At 44.6% G+C, this 17,203-nt stretch overlaps 1 protein-coding gene across 1 annotated transcript; it reads left to right on the top strand.

Moving 5' to 3' along the window:
- The first annotated feature begins 5,132 nt into the window (after window positions 1-5,132).
- LOC132488008 (alpha-1-antiproteinase-like) lies at window positions 5,133-12,028 on the top strand. The gene is given in 6 exon segments (XM_060096017.1): window positions 5,133-5,174; window positions 6,574-6,849; window positions 6,851-7,076; window positions 8,609-8,843; window positions 9,987-10,134; window positions 11,813-12,028. Coding segments are annotated over 6 exon segments (1,143 nt in total).
- The last annotated feature ends 5,175 nt before the right edge of the window (window positions 12,029-17,203 follow it).

Below are 17,203 nucleotides of genomic sequence, written 5' to 3' on the forward strand. Positions count from 1 at the left end.
CAGAAAGGTGGGTTTTGTTATGTTAGTGAGGTGATTTTGGAAAGCCCCTAGGTCCCCTAAGGATGGGGGTTGGTTGCCATGGGAAACCAACCTCTAACCTCCAGGAGGGGAAGAGGGATTGGAGATTGAGTTCAATCACCAATGGTCAGGGAATTAATCACTCATGCCTATGTAATAAAGCCTCCAAAAAAGCCAAAAGGATGGGGTTCAGAGAGCCTCCGGCTTGGTGAACACTGGGGAGAGAGATGAGCTTGGAGGGGACATGGAAGCTCCACTCAGTGTCCCCATACCTTGCCCTATGCATGTCTTCCATCTGGCTGTTCCTGAGTTAATCTTTTTTAATCAACCGGTAACCTAGTAAACAGAAGGTTTCTCTGCATTCTGTGAGCAGTTCCAGCAAATCAGTTGAACCTAAGGAAGGAGATCATGGGAACCTCCAATCTATAGCCTGTGGGTCAGAAGCACAGGTGACATCCTGGACTTGAGATTGGTGTCTGAAGACGGGGTGGGGCAGCCTTGCAGGACTGAGCCCTTAACCTGTGGTAGCTGATGCTGGCCCCAGGTACATAGTGTCAGAATTGAATTGTAGGACAACCAGCTGGGGTTGGAGAATTGCTTGGTGTGGAGAAAATCCCACACACGCTGGAACTGGGTGCAGAATCATTAGAGGCCCGGCTGCGTGGTGACTGTGCACCTTCAGATCCCTTCCAGAGCTGTTAGGAATGATCCACAAACATCCACAAACAACGTGGACAGCTTGAGAGCTCCTTTAGAGGCTGGGGACTTTCTGCTGCCGTCCTTTGTTGGGTATTCATACTCAGTGCAGCAGGCAGAGCACGCGGCCTCCCTCACGGCCAGGCGCTGCCAGGACAGCTTCTGAATGACGTCTGAGCCTAGTGTGGGAGAACAAATGGAGTGCCCCTGGGTGGAGAAGTCAGAGAAAGGTACTCTCACCAAGATGGTTCCCTCCCCAGCGAGGACACAGCCAGAAGCCCAGAGTGGTATGAGACTCACTCTGGCATAACATGAGAGATATTAAGAGACAGCGCCTGTGTGTCTTTGGGAGAGTTCCTCAACCTCTCGGTGCCTCGGTTTCCTCATATGTAAAAAGTGAAAAAGAGTATCTACTTTGCAGCGTTTCCATCTGGACTCTATGAAATGGCTGATTTCTATCAATATAAGGGCTCTTGTTTTGGGCCTGGGCAGCCCAGAAGTTGTCCGTGGGCTGGGTGTCAGGCCATGGGGAGACCTGGCCTCAGTCTCACAATTCTGGGTGGTGTGAGCTGTCTAGCTCAAGCGCAGGTTTCTGGAAGCCCACTGTCCCACAGAAGTAAGCCCCATGTTCCAAGATCAGCTTTATCAGAAACAAAGGTGCTATATGTCCCCATAGGCCTTATTTTTGTCCTTTCACTCAACTGGTTTGGCACCTTGGCAGGAAAGATGAGGCTGTTCAATTAAGCTTGAACGATGCCAAGAGCAGGCACTCTGATGGTTGCAGTAGTCTTGTGACTGGTGCTGTTGATGTCCTGCTTGCTGTAGCAAAGGTTACATAAGGAACGAGCAAAGGAACCAGAGTCGGAAGAACTGAAGCAGGAACTTGGAGCCTCCTGCAGCCTGGTCCCTGTTTTTCCGTGATGGGCAGAGCCCCTGCGTACATCCCACAAGAGACACATAGAGTGAATGAGATATCACCTTGGCCGTGTTAAGCCCTTGAGGTTCTGAGCTTGTTTGTTACTGCAGAGTAACCCAGCCCATCCTAACTAATACAACTAGAATTCGAGAAACTGCACTCAAAGAAGTCTTCACCTAAGAAGCAAGCCTGAAGTGATGACGAAGACTGAAAAGGAAGGCTGAGGAGCAACCCTCAGGAGGGAACCACATTAGAAGGTGCCAGAAAGGGGTGCTAAGTAAATGCCAGGGAAAGACAGCCCAGGTGTGGTGGTGAGCACATGCCAGGAAATTTGGGGGATGTGGGACTGAGTCATGTAAGACAGGGTACCAGCAGGTCAGTCCCACAGGGGAGGGCCTGACCCAGGTGGAGCTGTCAGGTAATTACCAGGACGTTTGCTCTCAGAAGGCAAAGCTGCCTTTCCAAGGTCAGGTGCTTCCTTGTTATCAGGTATCACTTTGTTTATCTAAGAGCAACGTGAACATCATATAATGAGAAATCAGAGCCATCAGAATTTTTTTAATGTCACGGTATGACTTTCACAAAGAGCACAGTGAACAGAGCAAGTTAGAAATACATATTAAGTTTTAAAAAAATGATTTTTTTCTTTAGTCCTCAGATGTCAATAGCCTTGAAATATGGTCTGAGTATTATCAATATTATCGTTGCAATTTTCTTTAGTTCTGAGGCGACTTTCAGCAATGTTAGGACAAGAGTGCTAACGGCAGTATAAACAAAGTAGAGAGAATCCAGGAATCCCAAATCAGCCTTCGAATGAACGTGAAACCCTGAGCAGGCCATTTGATCTCTGTGTGCCTCAGTTTCCATTCCTGCAAAATGGGGATAACGAGACTAACTCACTCGTTTCCTTCTTTGGATGATTGTGCAAGGTGTCTTTTTTTAGTGCTGGTTCTTACCAAATATTAAACATTAATCAAGACTGCAGATTCCAAAAGTAATATTTTGGGTACTAGCTTCCCCTCTCCCTTGATTTTGTCTCTCAGCTCTACCACTCACGTGCCTCAGGAGCTAGAGAGATCACCTCCCCTCTGCGAGCCAGCAAAAATGTGAGCATTAAGGTCGCTTGAGGTCCTGATATTCTTCAGTATTCTAACTCCATCAGGATGGTCCCATGTCATTCTCTCATGTGATTCCTCTGAGCCTTGGCACCTGTTATCTTGGCCTGTTATCTCCCTTCTGTGCCTGGAAAAATGGGCTTTGGAGCCCAAAGAACACAGATTCCAGCTCCCAGTGTGAGGTTTCCTAGGGCTGGGACCTTAGCAGTGACAAACCCGGTGACTTCAGGCAGCTGACATTTACTGAAGTTTAACTATGGGGTACTTGCCTGGTGGTCCAGTGGTTAGGACTCTGTGCTTCTGCTGCAGGAGGCACAGGTTCGATCCCTGGTCAGGGAACTAAGGTGCCACATGGCATGGCCAAAAATAAATAAATAAATAAATAAATAAATAAGAATTTTTTTTAAAAAAAAGAAGGTCAGCCATTCATCAGGCACAGTTCTAGGCTCTGGACAGATTTTAATCACTCTTCTCAACAGCTCTGGGAGACAAGTCTCAAGGAGAGATGAATCCTTGGGTTGCATGGTCACAAGGCTCCCATCACCCCGTCCTCCCAGGTGGCCTTGTACCTGCTGGTTCCACTGGACTAGACCACTTCAGGGAAGAGCAGCAAGGCCCTCAGATGATATCAGCCACAAGCTGGCTGAGCTCTGGAGGCTCCCCAGGCTTATTTCCTTCAGGGTGTGGGGAGTAGGGCCCCGTAGGACTGAGCATCCCAACGCCCTAAGACTGCCCTATAAGTAGGTGAAGGCATGTGCCAGTGTGGTACAGCCTGTGGGGTGAGTCCAGCCCAGTGAGCCTCCCGGAGGAAGAAGAGATTTCCATGCACTGAGTGAGTAGCTCTCCATCAGCCCTGTCCTGAGCTGACACGGGTGCGTGAGGCCAGGCCACCTTGACAGAGGAGCAAACTGAGGCACAGGCAGGTTTGGCTCCGATTTGCAGGGTGAGGATTTGAAGGCGGGCAGTCGAACCTTTGCTGTTCTGCCCAGCACAGTCGGTGGAGAGGATGGAACGACATCATTCAAATCCCCCCATTCTTTTTCAGATTCTTTTCCCATGTATGTTATTACGGAATACTGAGTAGAGGTCCCTGTTCTATACTGTAGGTCTTGGTTGATTATCTATTTTCTATATAGTCATGTGTATATGTTAATCCTAAATATCATTGTACACCTTAAACTTGCATAATGATATAAATCAATTAAATCTCAATAAAGTTGGGGGGGAAGGAAGTAAATGTTATAAAATAGTTAAAGGCGAAAAATGTAGCCACTAACAACCTGAAGAAAATATAGCTGAATATTTAACTGAAAAAAAAAAAAAGGTCCCAGCACACAGGAGTCCTCTATAATAATACAGGCTGGTGGGCGGGGCTGCTTCGGGGTTACCTTTCTTCTTCTCCCACCCTCCCCAGGCTTGGACATAACCCCATGGCCTTGGTGGTCTTCACCTGTGTGTCTCCCCCCCTGTAGAAGGCAGGGACGAGGCCCCCTGGAGGGACCGCACCCTGTGCCCCATTCTCTAAAATGCTTCTCTGCCTCAGGATCCTTCCCTTTTTAAAATTTTTTTCCTCTTGTTTGTTTTTGTTTTTGTTTTGAGGTAGATACTATTATTTCCTTTTTCTTTAGTGTTTATTTCTTTATTTTTTTTGATTAAGAAGATTCTCCTTTCTTACCTTGTTCTTTTCACTTCCAACCAGAGCCACAGTCTTTGGCCTGGCCTGGTAGTTTCCATGCCCCAGCACTTAACTATCTTGCTGGAGAAAGCTGATCCCCCGTGATGGCCTGTCCCCCAGATTTTCAGAGGCCAGCCCAAGGTCTCCCTCTCTGCTCCCCAGTGGACCCCTGGCCTTGACCTCATTGTTGGAACTGCTCCTTTGAAAGGTTGAGGTGTATTCATTAACTCCTCAGATAACCCTGCTAGCTTTTCTGTCACCTCCTCCCCTTTCTTATCTGGGTTCACAGCCCTGTCTTCTATCCGCTGGCCCCTCACTGATCCTAAAAGCTTTAGTTGGCAAAACCCACCGTCCCCCTCCCCCAGAGAGCTCAAGAAAGGCTTTTCGGGGCTGTGGCTGCATGTGAGTGTCTAGCTGGAACAGCCCTGATACTCAGGGGCTGTTGTCATTAAGCCTCTTAAAGGTGCTGGTCGTCAAGCTCCTGGTAGCCAAAGGACCACAGAGGCATCTGAGCTTCCCAGCTGACAGCCAAAGAGATTTTTCTGTGGTCTCCCGAAGGCCTCACACAACTTACCACAGCAGAATCCTGGGGTCCCTTGACAAGGTCCCCACCCAAGAAGAATGAACACCCCAAACTGACTGAGTCCATTAAACTCTTTGGCCCCAGTGAGCAAACTCAAATGGGAATCACTTGACCCAAACCCATTCCAAGATGAGAAAAGTCTGGTCAAGCAGGAAGAAGGAGGCCTCCCAAGTGGGTCTCGTGCTCTGAGCCCTTCCTCCTTCAACAGGGGTGCTTTGGCCCTGGGGGACCCTGGGCAATGCCTGGACAATTTTTTATTGTCACACCTGGGGGTGGGGAGCGGCTACTGGGATTTAGTTTTATCCAGGATGCTGCTAAACACCCAACAATGCACAGGACAGCCTCCCCACAGCATAGAATGTTCCAGCCCAGAAATAGTACTGAGCTTGAGACCCCTGACTCCCTCTGTGCCCAGCCCTTAGAAGCAGCCAAGCTTCCACTTCAGGAGGTAGTTATCAGATGAACAGCCCCCTGAACACAGAACACCGGGCCAGAAGCAGAGAGACCTGTCTGTCTTGGCTCTGCTTGGCCAGCTATGTGGCCTTGAGCAAGTTAATGACCCTCTCCGAGCTTCACGTTTCACATCCTGTAAAACGAAGATAACAAAACGCTCCACAAGACAAATGTCTGTGAGGGCCGCGAGGTTGAGGGTTCTCTAATTCAACAGCCTTCTCCAGGCCTAGAACATTATAGAATCAGATGATAATCAACTCCAGGCTCAAGTGGCCTATAAAGTGAGAGCTGTAGCAGTTTCAAGAAAAAGGAGATGGAGGAAGTGTGTGGAGTTAGGGAGAATCCGGGCCTGAATCAGGCAAGCCCTTCTGTGTCCTGACTGGGTGTCACTGGACTAGATCCTTCCCACTCAGGGTAGCAGCCTCTCTGTCCGTTAAAAACCAGGGTTCAGTAGAACTCTTCCTAGGGCTGTTCCAGATCCAATCATCCCTGAGCCCGATCTGGCCCACGTCCTGGGCAATCATCTACTTCCTGTGCCTCAGTTTCCTCTTTTGCAAAGTAGGGGCTGTGGCACTTACACCTCGGGCTCATTGCAGATGTTAGTGGAACCATCGAGAGTGTGGACTCCAGACCCAGACTACCTGGGGGTGTGATTCTGGTCCTGCTACTTTACTGCTCTGGAACCTTGGACAAGCGACTTAACCTCTAGGAGCTTGGTCTCCTCATCTGTAAGGCCAGGATAGTCGCCTGACCTACCTCATAGGACAGTTACCAGAATGCAGTGAGATAAGACAGTAAAGTGCTTAGAATGGACCTTGGTGTATGGTAATCGCCATAAAGTCTTTGCTGTTGTTCTGAGTCTTTCAGTGGTGCTGATGTAGGAAAGTGCTTGGCACATAGATGCTCGATAAACTGTGGTTGCTTTGACATGGCGTCCATCGGTGGCCGAGGGACTCATCGTGTGGCCTGACCCAGGTGTGGTGGCCTCACCCAGGTGTGATACCCTTCTCTCTCTTGCAGGACAATGGCATCCTCCATCACGTGGGACCTCCTCCTGCTGGCAGGGCTGTGCAGTCAAGTCCCTGGCGCCACGCGTCAGTCCAGCCCCGACATTTAGCAATACGATCTCCCACACTTCTCCAGCTTCGCCTTCAGCCTGTACCATGAACTGGCCCGTCAGTCCAACGACAAAATCATCTTCTTCCCAGTGAGCATCGCTATAGCCTTTGCAATGCTCTCCCTAGGAACCAAAGATGATACTTACATCCAGATCCTGAAGGGCATAGGCTTCAAGTTAAAGAAGGCGCCTAAGGCTGATATCCATAAAGGCTTAGGGAGTCTCCTTGAAACCCTTAAGCAGCCAAACAATCAGTTCCAGCTGACCACCTATGACTATGCTAATCATTGATTAGAATCTGAAGCAAAAGCCTGAGTTTTTGTACAATGTCAAGAAGCTGTACCACTCAAAAGCCCTCTCCATCAACTTCAGGAACATCAAAGAGGCCAAGAAAGAGATCAACCATCAAATAAAGATAAGAACTCAGGGAATAATTGTGGATTTGGTCAAAGAGCTTGATGAAGACATGGCTCTTGCTCTGGTGAACTACATAATTTTTGAAGGTTAAGGTTGTGCAACTAGCCTGAACTGGTTCTTTAGATTTTCCTTGGCAGTGGATGGAATGTAGCTATGGATCTCAGTTATTCAATTTTCTACACACAACCACTAAAAGACTCTGCATGAGGAATTCCCTGATGGTCCAGTGGTTAGGACTCTGCACTTCCACTGCAGGTGGCATGGGTTCTATCCCTGGTCAGAGAACTAAGATCTTGCATGCCATGCAGCACAGCCAAAAAAAAAGACTTTGCATGATCAAATAAGGTTAGGAAATAGTGGGTTAAATAGTCAAATCATCATCTTCTCTGCAAGACTTTTCAGAGCCTTAAATGTCCTAATGTGCATTGTAAATCCCTACCAGGGAGAGAGGCAAAATATGCAGTATCCCAAAATAGAGAGTCATAAAAACAAAGGGAATGTGAAGGGAATAGGATTTCACAGAAGACCCTTCTGACAGCTCTCGTGTAGTGGAAATAGTGACAGCTTTGCAGACTGAAAGACCAGAGCTCACATCCTGTCTCTATGACTTATTAGCTGTTGTTTGACTATGGGCAAGTCATTTTACCTCTTTGAGGTTCTAGTTTCCTACCTGTAATATGGACATAATAATGCCCTTCTTGTAAGCATTTTAGAAGGAAAAAATAAGTTACAAAGAACATGGGACTATACGCTCACATAGTAGGTGCTCAACTAAACTTGAATCCCAACCTCCCTTCCTCCCTCTGAGTGATGAGAATGTCAGGACCTGTGGGCCCCAGAGGGCATTCTAAGGCAGTTTAAACAGTCCATGGAGATAGCCTAGGGTAGGGGAGGTGAGAGTCAAGGCCAGGGGTTGCCTCCTTCACACCATTGGCCCCTTGCTCTAGAGAGAGAAAAGTGTGATGGAGAGTGCAGAGGCTGGAGTGAGCACATCCCAGGTCCCAGCTCTGCCATGGGATTTCAGGTGGGTCTTGTCCCCTCCCCAGCCTCACTCTCCTCCTCCCAACAAATGGGAAAATTGGGCCCTGGGGTCCCCGAGGCAACCTGTCTTAGCAGGATGGTGACATTCTCTTGGTAGAGCAGAGGGGGCACTTCCCAGGCATCTGCATTTCACATGTTGGTCCAGGGAAAGGCCATTAGAGTAGGAACAAGAGTGATTTCCCTGAATAATAAGAAGCACCAATTACCAAGGGGCAGGGAGACTCAGATGGGAGGTGCCCAGTATGACCTGGGAGCTTCCAACCACTCCCAATACTTTTCAGCCTCAGACCAGGCATTAACTAAACATCAAATCCAAGTAAAAATGTTTGTTCTGCCCACCCAGGTTGATGCCATTTAGCCTCTGCAATAGAGAAACTCTGGATCCTCCTCTAGCCTCAAATTATCTTCACAAAGCCCTTCAGGAGCCTGACGATTTCATTTTTGCCCCATTTTACAGAGGGCAAAGCTGAGGCTCAGAGACCAGCATCTCACGAGGGGGCCTCAGGGCTCCTTTTTCTAGCACACTTTTCTAAACCTTCTCCTACCCCTAGCTGCTGTGCACCTTCATCCTCTACAGACAAATGGAAGGATAAACTCGAGGCTCACCGCTTCCTAAAAGGAGACTTCTATGTGAACAAGAAGATCACGGTCAAGGTGCCCGTGATCAACCGCCTGGCCATATTCCACCTGTACCGAGACAATGAGTTCACCTGCTGGGTGTTGGTGCAGCACTACCAGGGCAGAATGGCCGCCTTCCTGCTTCTGCCCAACTTGGGGAAGACGCAGCTGCTGGAGGATGGGCTCTCTGAGAAGCACCTTGCCAAAATCCTCAAATACCTTTAGATATGGTGATTCCCAGGCCAGGGCTGACCCAAGAGCAGCCCCACTGGGCCTGGCCCAAGGTGGGGAGGGTGCATCATCTTAGGCTCCCAGACAGAGCATCCTTTCGGGAAGCACTGACAGGGCTTTGATAGACGGCCAGGGGTGAGGAGCCTGGACAGTGTCCCTTCCCAGTGGCCGGTGCCCCGTGCAGGGAGAGCAACGCCAACCCATGTTGTGGGCAAACCCAGAAGGAAGAGGTGGGCTTCCTGGCAAAGGTGGCAGTTGAGTGTGGACTTTCAGGACAGAAAGTCCACGGCAAGACGGGGGGAAACCTGCTAGGAGAGGCCTGAAAAGCAAAGGCCCAGAGCGGGAAACTCCAGGACACGTTTGACGCTGGTTCTGGATCCTCTGTCACTAGATGAGTGTGGTTGGTCCCCGTCATGCACCCCAAATTAGTGCATGTCTCTGTATTTGTAAATATGCCCATGCCCGGATGAGCTGTTTTATTGCATACAATATAAAACAAAAATGAAAATACAAAGAAGTATTAGGTTAAAAAGCGAGTAGAAGTGTTAATACCTCTTCCCCGCTCCACCCACGCCCAGGTTCCCTGCACCAGAGGCTGAGAGCAGAGAACAGGAGGACCTGGTCTAGAACAGGGCAAACAGAGCCCGAGGGCCAGTCAGACCCTCTCAGGGCCACACCTTGTCCCCACTGAAAACTAGAGCTGAGCTCCAGTCCTGTGCAGTCACTCATTCATGGAACAGATGTCACTCAGGACCCGCCATCACGCCCCATGGTCCTCTGGGATCCTGGTCCCGGAGGAGTCTCAGTCTCGGGGGTGACCAAACCCTGCAGGGAAGCAGTGTGTACAGTCTTCCAGAGACACCCTGGATCCTCCAGGAGGCCTTATCAGAGGAGGTGGCATTTGAGAGGCTTTGCAGGATAAGAGGATCCCCGTGATTCTAACATTCTCTGACCCCACGTGTAGAGGAACTAAAAGTAGAATAGATCAAGGCTGACCTCACATCCTTGCATGGGCAGGGGGACAGGGCGCCAAGTGGGAGGAACAACCAGAAAAGGAAACACTTTCAACTCTGTGAAACTTTTTTATTTTCTAACCATCGTGACAGTTCTGCCAACTTACACTTGCCCAAACTGTCCATTTCTGGCACCTACGATCTGAAAACTCTCCTGGGTAAACTGGGCATCACCAAGGTCTTCAGCAACGGGGCTGACCTCTCAGGGATCACTGAGGAAGTGCCTCTGAAGCTGTCCAAGGTGAGTGTGCCCTTGACCTCTGTAGGCCGCAATGTGCACGGGGGCTGCAGCTTGAGGGTGAGGCTGAGGAAGGGACACAGGCACACCTGCAGACGGAGGTCCCTGAGGAATGCCATCGCTCCACCAAGACTGCAGTGTGGCCGGATGATGGGGGGGAACAGGCGGCCTCACGTGCTTGGTGCATTTTATTTAAGGACCTCCTCTGAGGCTGTGTCACTCAACCTCTGTCTCATCCTTGGCCGGGGACTTCTCTTCTTTGGGTCCCGATAAACCCCTATTTACAGAGAGAGGCTTAGGCTCAGGGATTGCCAAGGACCTTTGGCCCTGCGCCTGTGACACCAGGAGCTACTGGTGAATCACTGAGTCTGAGTTACAGAGTGATTTCGACCAAAGATGCCATTTACGTGGGAGAATTACAGGTGCCCAGAGAAACAACTGCAGTTCAGTGACTGACTGTGAGCTGAGTGCCCGGGTGGGGATGAGGTGTGTGAAGGTCCCCATCGAAGCCCTGATCCCCAAGGAGTTTAGAATCGGGTCTACAAACAAGTGCAGAGCCAAGGAGACAAAGTACAAGAAAATCCACCTCCCGAGATGGTGGGTTCCTTCTCAGGGCTGTTGAGGAGGCTGGTCAGGAAGAGGTGAGGGTCCCCTCGTGGGTCAGACAAAAGCCTTGAGAGCCATGCCTTGTGTGTCTCCTGCAGGGAGAGGAGGACAGGGATGGGGAAGGACAGGCCAGGCGATGAGAGAGACATGAGTATGGTGCTGAAGCACAGAGAGGGGACCAGTTCCCCAGAGAGGGAAGGGTTAAGAATAAGAGTGTCGGATGGGGTTGGGTAAGTAGGTGTGACCAGTTGATGGAGGCTTACAATTACCAGATAAAGATCTTGATTCTTGTTGTCCTTATTCAAACACTCACACACAAATGCGCACCTGTCACACATGCACACACTTGTGCACACACACACATTTATTGAGCACCTACACCGAGTGAAGCTCCTCACATGCAACACCATAGTGGCCCCGGGTCATCCTATCCCACAGGTCTGAGTTTCCTACTTAGGAAACTGAGGTTTCAAGAAGAATAGTTTTGGAGGAGATATGGGGATATATGTTTATGTAGAGCTGATTCACTTTGTTATAGAGCAGAAACTAACACACCATTGTAAATCAATTATACTCCAGGGCTTCCCTGGTGGCACAGTGGTTGAGAGTCCGCCTGCCGATGCAGGGGACATGGGTTCGTGCCCCCATCCGGGAAGATTCCACAAGCCGCGGAGTGGCTGGGGCCATGAGTCATGACTGCTGGCCTTGTGCGTCCGGAGGCTGTGCTCCGCAACAGGAGAGGCCACAACAGTGAGAGGCCCGGGTACTGCAAAAAAAAAAAAAAAAAAAAAATTATACTTCAATAATGATGTTAAAAAAAAGAAAGGGAGAATAGTTTTCTCCTTAGTGACACAGTGAGTTAGTGGGGAAAACTGGATTTGGACCCAGATCCTTGTGATGGAAAGTCATGTTCATTCCACTACACCATGTTGATTCAGTTGTCAATCTTGTGGTTCTTTATTTAAAATCCTCTGGAGAGAGCTCTTCCTTGAGCCCCAGGACAGCTCTCACCACATTGGGCCTTACCTCCAGGCCTGGGTTGGGGAAGGGTGCAGCCTGTCTCTGCCTCAAACAGATCTCTGTCCTCTCTCCCCTCCGGGCCATTCATGAGGCTGTGATGAGCATCAGTGAGAATGGGACAGAACATGCTGGGGCCACCCTCTCAGAAGAGAGTGCCTGGTCTGAGCATCTGACCATCAACTTCAACATGCCCTACTTAATCATCATCAAGGATGAAAACACCAACAATCCCCTCTTCATGGGAAAGGTGGTGAATCCCATGCAAAAATAACTTCCTCTCTGGGTTCAGCCTTCCATTCCCACGCCAAGTCCCCTCCTTAGATGACATTAAAGAATGACTGACCTGGCCCTAGCTTGTGTGTGACATGTAAATCTCTCATCTTCTTGTCTCTGAGTCTCTCTTTACATCCACAGGATATGCGTGGAATCCGGGTCACAGCAATCTTTCATGTATCCACTGAATATTTATCAGGTATTTACACTGTCCAGGCACTGCGCCAGGCAAGGATGAAATGTTGGCTGAAGCCCACAATTTATTTTACAGATATGGAAAGTTAACAATGAGAGAGACGGACCATTCTGGAGGCAGCTGGAAAAACTTAATTAATTGATTAGATTTGGGTAGGAGAGTGGTAGGCAGAAGGAAAGAGTAAGGCAAGGCTAAGCCAGGCAGACCACAAAACAGGGAGGGAGCTAAGGGGTCTGCACTTATGTGAGGGATCATAGTCAGTTCAGAGTGTTAAAGGCTCAAGTCCACATTAAATAATAGTATTTGGACCTCTGGGTAGATCAAACACTAAAACACATGCACAAAAACATAAATGTTCTAGAAGAAAGTATTAGTTAATTCATTTATGGATATTGAAGTGGATAAGGCCTCTCTAAACATGACTGAAAACTAAGAAGTCGTAAATATAAGGACTTATATATTTGACTTTATAAAATCAAGCTGTACGGCAAAAAAAAAAAAAAAGAATAATTCAATTCACCAAGATGACATAACAATTATAGATGTATGTGTACCAAACATCAGAACTCCTAAGTATATGAAGCAAACATTGACAGAATTAAAGGGAGAAATAGACAACAACACAATAATAGTAGGAGAATCAATATCCCACTTTCAATAATTGATAGAGAAACCAGACAGAAGATCAATAAGGAAACAGAAGATTTGAACAACACTATAGACCACTTGGACTAACAGACATATACAGAACACTCCACCCAACAACAGCAGAACACACAATTTTCTCAAGTGCACATGAAACATTCTCCAGGGTAGACCTATGTTAGGCCACAAAATAAGTTTTAATGAAGTTTAAAAGACTGGAGCCATACTAAGTCTCTTTTCTAATCACAGTGGAATGAAACTAGAAATAGCATAAAGAAAACTGGAAAATCCAGAAATGTATGGAAATTAAACAGCTCAAACAACCAATAGGTCAAAAAAGGTATCACAAGAGAAATTAGACTATATCTTGAGACAAGTGAAAATAAAAATACAACATGCCAAAACTTATGAGATGCAGTAAAAATAGTACTAAGAGGGAAATTTGTAGCTATTAGCATTTACATTACAAAGAAGAAAGATCTCAAATCAACAACCTAACTTTACACCTTAATAAACTAGAAAAAAGAACAAACTAAACTCAAAGCTAGCAGAAGGAAGGAAATAACAAATATTAGAGCAGAGTTCAACAAAATAGTTTTAAAAATGGGGAAACTCAATAAAACCAAACGTTGGTTTTTTGAAAAGATCAATAAAATTGACAAACCTTTAGCTAGATTGACAGAAAATAAGGGAGAACACTCAAATAAATAAAATCAGAAATTAAAGAGGGGACATTATGAGTGACTTTACGAAAGAGGATTATAAGAGAATACAACGAAAAAATTGTAAACCAGCAAATTGGATAACCAAGATAAAATAAAGAAATTCCTAGAAACACACAACCAAGCAAGAATAAATCATGAAGAAATAGAAAATTTATACATGATACTAGTTATACATGAACAGACATATAACTAATAAGGTGATTGAATCAATAATCAAAAACCTCCCAACAAAGAAAAGCCCAGGACTGCATTCATTCACTGTTGAAATTCTATCAAACATTTAGAAAGAATTCACACAAATCCTTCTCAAATTCTTCCAAAAAATTGAAAAGAAGGGAATAGTTCCTAACTCATTTCACACGGTCAACATTACTTAGATACCAAAGCCAGACAAAGACACTATAAGAAAAGAAAACTACAGACCAACATCGCTGATGAATATTGATGCAAATACCCTCAATGGAATACTAGTAAATACAATTCGACAACACATTACAAGGATTATACACCATGACTAAGGGGGACTTAATTGTGGAATGTAAGGATGGTTTAACATATGAAAAATCAATCAAAACACCACATAAACAGAATGAAGGGGAAAACACATGATTATATCAGTTGATGCAGAAAAATATTTGACAAAATTCAACACCCTTTCATGATAAAAAAAAAAACACTCAAAAAACTAGGAATAGAAGGAAACTACCTCAACATAACAAAGCCCATATAAGAAAAGCCCACAGCTAGCATCATACTCAATGGTGAAAGAATGAGAGTTTTCTTCTAAGGTCAGGAATATGACAAAAATGCCAGCTTTCCATCTTCTATTTAACATAGTATTGAAAGTTCCAACCAGAGCAACTAGGCAAGAAAAAGAAATAAAAGGCGTCCAAATTGGAAAAGAAGTAAAACTACCTCTGTTCAAAGACAATGCAATTTTATACGTAGAAAGTTCTAAAGATTACATAAATGCTCACACACACAAACTGTTAGAACTAATAAATGTATTCATTTATTAGTTGTAGGATTCAAAATCAACAGACAAAAGCCAGTTGTATTTCATACATTAAATTTCCAAAGGAAATTTCAAGAACAATTCCATTTACAATAGCATCAGAAAGAATAAAATACCTAGGAATAAACTTTCATCAAGGAGGTAAAAGACTTGTACACTGAAAACTACAAAGCATTGCTGAAAAAAATTAAAGAAGATGCAAATAAATTGAAAGACATTTCATGTTCATGAATTGGAAAACAATATTTTTACAATGTCAGTACTACCCAAACCAATCTAAAGACTTAATGCAATCCCTAACAAAATCTCGCTGGCATCTTTTGTAGAAGTAGAAAAGTCCATCCTAAAATTCACATGGAACCTCAGGGGACCCAAACATCCAAAACAATCTTGAAAGAGAAGAACAAAGTTGGAGGTTTCACATTTCCTAATCTCATAGCTACAGTAACCAAAAGAGTGTGATGCTGGCTTAAAAACAGTCATATAGACCAACGAAATAGAATAGAGAGGCCAGAAATAAACTCTCACATATATGGCCAAATGATATTAGACAAACATCCTAAGACTATTCAATGGAGGAAGGACAGTCTTTTCAACAAATGGTACTGGGAAAATCAGATATCCACATGTAAAACAATGAAGTTGGACTCTTACATCATACCATATACAAAAAAATTAACTCTAAATGGATCAAAAACCTAAATGAAAGAGCTAAACTATAAAACTCTTAGAAGAAAGCATAGGGGAAAACTTCAAACATTGATTTAGCAATGATTTCTTGGATATGACACCAAAAGCACAGGTAACAAAAGTTAAAATAGATTAATTGTACTATATCAAAATTAAAAACATCTATTCATCGAAAGACACAATCAACAAAATGAAAAGGCAACCTATGGAATGGGGGAAAATGTTTGCAATTCATGTGTCTGACAAGGGGTTAATATCCAGAAATATAAAGTACTCTTACAACTCAATAACAATAAAAAACATACAACCCAATTAAAAATGGGCCAAGAACTTGAACAGACATTTTTCCAGGAATATATAAACGGCCAGCAATCACATGAAAAGACACTCAACATCATTAATCATTAGGGGATTGCCAATCAAAACTACAGTGAGATACCACCTCATACCATTAGGATGGCTATTTTTTAAAAAAGAAGAAGAAAGGAAAAGAAAAAGTGTTGGTCAGGATGTGGAGAAATTGGAACCTGTGTGCATCGTTGGTAAGAATGTAAAATGATGCAGCCACTAAGGAAACAGTATGGTAGTTCCTCAAAAAACTAAAACTTGAATGACCATATGATCCAAGAATTCCACTTCTGGATATATATCCAAAAGAATTGAAAGCAGGGTCTCAAGGAAATATTTGTGTATGAGTGTCCACAGCAGCATTATTCACAACAGACAAAAGATGGAAGCAATCCAAATGTCCATCAACAGCTGAATAAATAAGCAAAATGTGGTCTATGCATACAATGGAGTATTATCCAGCCTTTAAAAGGAGGGAGATCCATGCTACAACATGGATGAACTCTGAAGACATTACGCTAAAGGAAATAAGCCAGTGACTAAAGAGAAAATATGATTCCACTTATATGAGGTATCCAGAGTAGTCAAATTCATAGAGAGGGAAAGCAGAACGGTGGGTGCCAGGGGCTGTGGGCAAAGGAATGGGAGTTGATGTTTAATGAGTATGGAGTTGCAGTTTTGTAAGATGAAAAGAGTTCTGGAGATTGGTTGCACAACAATATGAATGTTCTTAATTCTATTAAACTGAACACTTAAAAAGTTGGGATTAACATATACACACTACTATATAGAAAATAGATAATCAACAAGCACCTACTGTATAGCACAGGGAACTCTACTCAATACTTTGTAATAACCTATATGGGAAATAGAATCTCCAAAAAATATAGGTATATGTGTATGTATAATTAAATCACTTTGCTGTACACCTGAAACTAACACAACATTGTAAATCAACTATACTCCAATATAAAATAAAATTTTTCTGAATTTTTTTTCATGGCAAAATAAAATAAAATAAATGTTATTCTATAGTAAGTGGGCATAAATAGCACTAATAAAAAGTAATACATTTTCTTTTGAATTGCATAAAAAAACTGGTAAGACAGTAAATTTTGCTTTATGTATTTTGTCACAATTAAAAACAAAATAATACAAATTATCTTTAAATGTAATAATAATAATAATTGTATAACCAATATTTTCTAAAGAAGCCAGTGAAATTTCCAACACTTTGAGTTATAACTCACAGTCCTACGGCTTTAATGGTAATTTCACATCAGTTGGTTTAAAAATATAGATTCAACGCCATATCAAAAAAATGCCATAAACAAAGCCAAAGAACAAACTGAGAAACTGTATACCAGCTATGACAAAGAGAATCATTTTAATTTTAAAGAACTCTTTTAAATCTATAAGGAGACAGTAAGTAATCCAGTAGAATAATGGGCAAAGGATTTAAGCAGACAGACTACAAAAAAATAAATATGAAGATCCAACGGAGGGCTTCCTTGGTGGCGCAGTGGTTAAGAATCCTCCTGCCAATGCAGGGGA

Source organism: Mesoplodon densirostris, chromosome 4 (genome assembly GCF_025265405.1).
Source record: "Mesoplodon densirostris isolate mMesDen1 chromosome 4, mMesDen1 primary haplotype, whole genome shotgun sequence".
Lineage (NCBI taxonomy): Eukaryota > Metazoa > Chordata > Mammalia > Artiodactyla > Ziphiidae > Mesoplodon > Mesoplodon densirostris.